Below are 6,000 nucleotides of genomic sequence, written 5' to 3'. Positions count from 1 at the left end.
TCTCCACAGCATTGGCTAATGTCAAGGCATGTTCATGAGTCAGCAGTTGCTTCTCATCAGAACCAGCATTGGAAAGAAAATTGCAGGGTCAGCCATTTTCGGCTCTATCGTAAGCATTTGATTTATGCTTTGGAGCAAATGTAAAGCCATCCGGAACCTTGCCTAGTAGCATCTCTGATATGCGTATCTGCATATGAAAAGGCAAAAGGCAAATAGGATAATCACTCCTTAGCAGCATGAATCGGGGGGATGATAAGATGTTTTATGGTAAGAAAGATGCTTAAATGATAATATAACGCATCAAGCTTAATTCCAGAAAATGATTTCAAATTTCGTAGGCTTGTTGCTTTGTTGCTATTTTCTAATTTCAATTCTAATTATTTATCAATTAGGTAGTTTAAAGTTTCTACATAAGCTGAACAACTAATGATAATCATATTGACTTGTTTGAAAACGATTTCATAGATTGTATTTAAAATAAATAATTAGAAGTGTCATTTAACTCAATCTCCATCTTTCAACAGGAAGCATTTTCACCGTCTACATACTATAGAACAAACTAGTCTATTTCTGCCATAGGAGACAGCAGATGTCGGAATACACCTCCAAGGAAACACACACCCAAACAAATCGAAAAACATAGCCTAATAATAAAATATGTAAAGAATTGCATACCCAATCAGCTGCTGAGTCTGAGGCCATCAGCGTCTCAAGCTCATCTCGCCCATAGTAAGAAGGTGGACGCCAGTTTATTCGTTGTGGAATCACTTCCAGAAGACCAACAGGTACGTACCTACAAGTGTAGCTAAGCCATTCCAACAAGAACCGCCTCGTCGTCTCCACTCCTGTAACACAATACATATCCACAATAGTAAACAAAACATGAAGCAAAATAAGCATCGATAAATCCAAATTACTATGTGCATGCATACATTGTAAGTAGTTAATCCAAATAATACCGCTAAAATATTCATTTAAAGGACCCTCCACTACACACTTATTGTTTGGTTTGCATGAAGATGACATAAACTGGAGCTACCTAGTCTGTATGGAGATCATACATACATACATTACTTCATGTATGCAACTATCTGACAACAAAAAATAATGTCTTGCAATTATACAAATATAATAAAACTACTTGCCTACCACAACTCAAAAGAAGAGAGAGAGAGAGAGAGAGAGAGAGAGAGAGAGAGAGAGGGAGAGAGAGAGAGAGAGAGAGAACATACCTTTTGTGTCAGATCCCCAGTGTTCAAGGCCAAAATGCACAAACTCTTTGAGAATATTTAGTCGCTCACCAGAACTGATGTCCCAATGTCTCTGTTCCTTGATCTCAGTAAATATCCAAGGCTGCATAACATAATCATTAGTTAAAATATCCGAAATATACTACTGGCAACCATAATTCCAGGTGATAATTTCAAGATCAAATAACATAACAATAAAGTCCAGAGAATAAAAGAATGGACACTTGAACCAAGGATACTAACTTTAATCAGAGCACCACGAGCAACCATGCAGGTAGCAAGTTCAGGACATGCAGTTCTGTGGTTATTCCAGTCTACAAACGAAAAAACATCCCCATTCCCCACTACTGGCAATGTCTTAGGGGCCTTCCTTCCACACTGGTATATGTAATCCCAATCAGCAAGCTTGCTATAGCGCTGTTGACGTGACCTTCCATGTATTGTTACTGCGCCAGCTCCCCAAGAGCCCATGTCTGCAATGAGAGAATCAATGCGATTCTTTCCTTCAAAATAAGCAGTCCGTACCTGGTTAAACAGATGTACGCACAAGTTGAGCATACTCATTGAGAAAAATTTAAAGTAATATTTATTTTTCCCCGGCAAAAGGTGATAGGAGTTCATTAGGAGAAAAGTGGGCAAAAGAAGATATCAAGATGCTGCCTTGAATATGATACCATATCAAACCCAACAAACAGAAGAATGGCCAACAGCAAATGTAAAGTACTTAGCATTACAAATACCTTGATAGTTATTGGTTTATCCACTGTGCTTGAAGCTACTTCAACAATATTTTTCATCCGCATTGGTTTTGTCAGAAGAGCTGATCCAGCACCCTTATTCACAACAATGTCAATAGGGCAACCCATATTTATATCAATAAAATCTATTGTACATTCTTGTTCTATTAGTTCAACAGTGCGAGCCACAGTATCTGGATATGCACCACAGATTTGTACACCAAATAAATCTTCAGATGAATGACGTCTCAGCAATGCCCATTCAGAAGCTTGACCCTACAACCATAGCAAAATCAAAACAAATGGAATGTAAATGTAGCTTCGCTACAGAATGAAAAAAAGGCTTAAATGCGGAGGAAAACATGGCAAAGATGAAGTTGTGCAGATTCTGCAGAATATAATTTATGAGAGAGAGAGAAGGCAGGGGACGGGGACTTTAGAAAGCTAAATTTAAGAGTATAGAACAAGCAGAAGAGAAAAATAAATAGATATACAAATTATAACTAGAACAACACAACTAATTTTAAAGCATGCATCAACTAATGGTTTCTAAATCCTGATACTAAGATTCCCATATTTGGAGGAAAATTTTCTATGCAACATTATGAATTTACTGGGTATGGGTCAATCTCAAAAGCTTTAGGAGAAAAGGAGAGCTCTCAACTGTATCAGAAAAGCCTGTGATGATTGCAAAAACTCAGTAGCTCAATGCTGCTGAAACTGGCAAAGCTAAAAGTAAAGTAGCCAGCATAAGAGGAAACACTCACCAAAAAGAAGATATACACCACAACACAATGAAACAAGGCAATAAAATCAACTAGCAGAAAAACCATGTATGTACCTGCAAAAGATTTGTGCACATTGCCATCTCACCACATGTTACATCAGCTCCTAATACTTTGCAAACCCTCCTAAAAGGGAGATTTCCAACTGTGGTCAAGGGTGCAAGATACAATTTGTCCCTAAAATCAATAAGCTTCTTTTCACGTGGATGTAACTTCAGACTTAGATCAGTTTTTATGGTTAAAGTATCACATCCTGCTTCTGGTTCAGTATTTATGCTGCCTCTTTCAATTTCTTCAGTAACATTCACACCTGTTTCAGCAGTATGGAAAAAAGTTACATTAACTCTAAGGTAAAAGAACATAAAATTACTCCATTTATTGATTCCAAACCATAAAAAATCTGGAGATGAAGATATGACCTTTTTCTATCTCACTAGGATCACAATTTACTCCAGTTTTTCTTCTTTTCTGTGGACAAAGTTCATCGGTTTCATATTTTGCATCAGCATCATCATCCTTTATAGCTTCTTCCAACTTAGGACCCAAGTCAGAGGCTACTTCACAACACCCATTGTCATCCGAAAGGCTACACTTATTTGAACCGCCATTTTCACCATCTTTATTTTCCATGTCCTTCATTTTTGACTTGGGGCACTGAATTTTTTTTCAGAAGAGAGGAGGGCAGCGAGAAGAAAGGTAAGATGAATCAAATATGGAATGAATACAATTGGCAATTAAAATGACGCTTCTTGTCATCAGAGACAGGCTTAAAGGAGAAGCATAAAAAAAGGCAGAAACAGTTATCAAATCTTTGCCAGATAATAAAATGAACCAAAGGAAGAATCACAAAGCAAAGCTAGGAGCATGATAACGAAGATTTGCATGTGTATTGGAATTGGATATTAAAGTTGACCTAGTTTATTTTCTCAGTTTCTAAGTTTAACATTTTAAGTACCCCACACAAGCATTTTACTCGTGTGGGTCTGCTTCATAACCTACTAATTAAGTAACAAAAACTGTTAGAAAAACACCACTTCAAACTAATTAGCTATACTTTATTCAACTACAACAGGTAAAAAGTCTTCACTTTTCCGGGTATTTCATAGGGAAAGGGAGAAATAAAACATAAAATCATAGATAAAGAAGCATGTAAGTTAAAGAATAATCAACATACCAAGAGGCCAAGACTTTTGAGTTTGGCATCAGCCTTGGAGAACCTCATCTTATTTTTCCACAGAAGCTTCTGAACATCTTTGCTCAATCCATTAACCTCAGAACTGTTCTTAAGACCGTTGAGATGGCCAGTAGAAGAAAGAACACCATCTTCATGGGTACTTGAAAATCTACATGCTAACCCATAAGGGCAAGGCCCTCCAGACTTAACAAAAGGACATTGTCCTTCTAGATCAGCTGGTTTCTGCACTTAAAGGCATTTTCTTACTTAGTGATGAAACAACATTTATTTCCAACAAAGGTTATAATTCAGAGCATAAACAAACATGTGGTGGGCATCAAACAAAAGAAAGCAATTAAGTACAGTACCTGGGCCTTGAAGGCTTCAATATCATGGCTGTAGCGGCATTTGTCTTTATAAGGACATGAAGTAACATCACCGGTCTTTGCAACTTCCGGGCAGAGGTTTCGTGCCGACTTTTGCTCCTGCAGAGACAGTGTTTGGAATGGTTTAAAAAATAGGAATTGAATATGAAATGAATGAATGAATGAAGGGAAGAAGGGAATCGTAGCTAACCTGACGGCGTTCACGCTTGAGCTGGCGCTTGGACTTCTTGTCCTTTAGAAGACCCGAACCAGGATGAGCAGGGTTCTTATTATCATTGGTGGCGGCGGCAGCGGCTTCGTTGTCTGCGGAGGAAGAGCGAACAGGTGGTGGGCGAAGGAATTCCTTCTTGATGGGAGCTATGGCCCTCGCCACCAGTTGCTCAGCGGTTACCTCAACCGCTGTTGCTTCGTCTCCCGGTAACTGGGACCGGGATTCCTCCGCCTCCATGTACCTGAAACTTGACACCGCAAAAACAAAAAGCCTTTTTCTTTGTCCTTCGCCTTCTAATGCCACTAAACAACACTACGCTCCCATAACTGCTCCCACGGAGTGGAGTGATGGAGATAGAGTAGGGTTTTATGTTTCAGAGATATGAGATATCACAACAACGTCAGCTAATCTATTTTAAAAGGAAACTGCTTTTTTACCCACGAAATACATTATGTGCCAACTGCCAACTACGGTACTTATACGGTGGTCTAGAAAGACAGATTTGTCCTTGGGAGTGTGAACCGAAGTTACCCGCGCCTTTGGCCTTCCATTCGAATCCACGCGCGTACGCTCTCTCTCTTACTTCCCCCCTCTCTTTCGTCTTTTCTCACGGGCTAGGATTTGTAGTTAGCACAGGTTGTATTGTTCATCCATAGGCCACGGTTTTGTGAACAACAAGATTGTGCCACGTGCCGTGCAACGATGGGGAGTGATCTTTCCACGGGCAACGCAAGGAGTGGGAGGTGGTGATCATCACGACAGTGGGGTGGCAACGATCATATACATGACTCCGAAGCTGAGTCACTGAAGGAGATTGCCGTGGTTGAAGCGTCGAAGCTGAAAGACACGGAGGCTCGGAAATGATTCGCAAAACAGCTGATGGTTCTTACTTACTCTTGATCCAAATTGAATCTTCTAGAAGTTTTCGTTTCAAATAAATTTGAATTTGAATTTGTTTGTTTTGCTAGTTCTTTTCTTTTATGTTCAAGGTTGCTTCTAGTTACGGTAAACAACTGAATGCTGCCAAGCTCTTGGTTATAATTCTCGCATTCTCTAATAATTCAGGCATATTTGGTGCATTTTTCATTTTTCTTAAGTGAATCATATATATTTAGGAGTAGATTGAAAATTTTGTAAGCTAATAATAAGATATTAAAATATTAAATTAACATTAAAAAAATATCTATTCAGCCACACTTAAAAAGTATAGCTAAAGTGAAAAAAAAAAGACTACACATTTTAGGTTATAAAGACCTTTTAGTGGGAGATGTCTATTCGAGTGTTGTCTATTCTCGGAGACTATGTTTTTTTGTACCAAAAACTATATTTTTGGCCTTTGAAAATATAGCCTTCTTTAATGATACTATTCAGGACCAAAGACTATGCTTTTCAACTTCTATTCTTACCAAATTAAGAAGAATAGGTCACACTTAACTACATCACTTTAAAAACATAGT

General features: G+C 38.4%; 1 protein-coding gene across 1 annotated transcript in view; it reads right to left on the bottom strand.

The window, feature by feature from the left end:
* LOC112705779 (tRNA-dihydrouridine(47) synthase [NAD(P)(+)]-like) overlaps positions 1-5,568 on the bottom strand; it is a 5,859-nt gene extending 291 nt beyond the window's left edge. The window contains exons 1-10 of the mRNA XM_025756744.3: positions 4,523-5,568; positions 4,315-4,431; positions 3,947-4,189; positions 3,192-3,426; positions 2,829-3,082; positions 1,991-2,263; positions 1,494-1,775; positions 1,233-1,353; positions 676-845; positions 1-187 (exon numbers count right to left, since the gene is read on the bottom strand). The exon at positions 1-187 is cut by the window's left edge and continues 291 nt beyond it. Of these exons, the coding sequence (XP_025612529.1) occupies positions 89-187; positions 676-845; positions 1,233-1,353; positions 1,494-1,775; positions 1,991-2,263; positions 2,829-3,082; positions 3,192-3,426; positions 3,947-4,189; positions 4,315-4,431; positions 4,523-4,780 (2,052 nt within the window). The 5' untranslated portion in view covers positions 4,781-5,568 and the 3' untranslated portion in view covers positions 1-88. The remainder of the gene's footprint in view (positions 188-675; positions 846-1,232; positions 1,354-1,493; positions 1,776-1,990; positions 2,264-2,828; positions 3,083-3,191; positions 3,427-3,946; positions 4,190-4,314; positions 4,432-4,522) is intronic.
* Positions 5,569-6,000: the final 432 nt, after the last annotated feature.

This window comes from Arachis hypogaea, chromosome 8 (genome assembly GCF_003086295.3).
Source record: "Arachis hypogaea cultivar Tifrunner chromosome 8, arahy.Tifrunner.gnm2.J5K5, whole genome shotgun sequence".
Taxonomy (NCBI): Eukaryota; Viridiplantae; Streptophyta; class Magnoliopsida; order Fabales; family Fabaceae; genus Arachis; species Arachis hypogaea.
The sequence above is the reverse complement of the archived record's forward strand: the minus strand, read 5'-3'. Positions and strand labels throughout refer to the sequence as shown.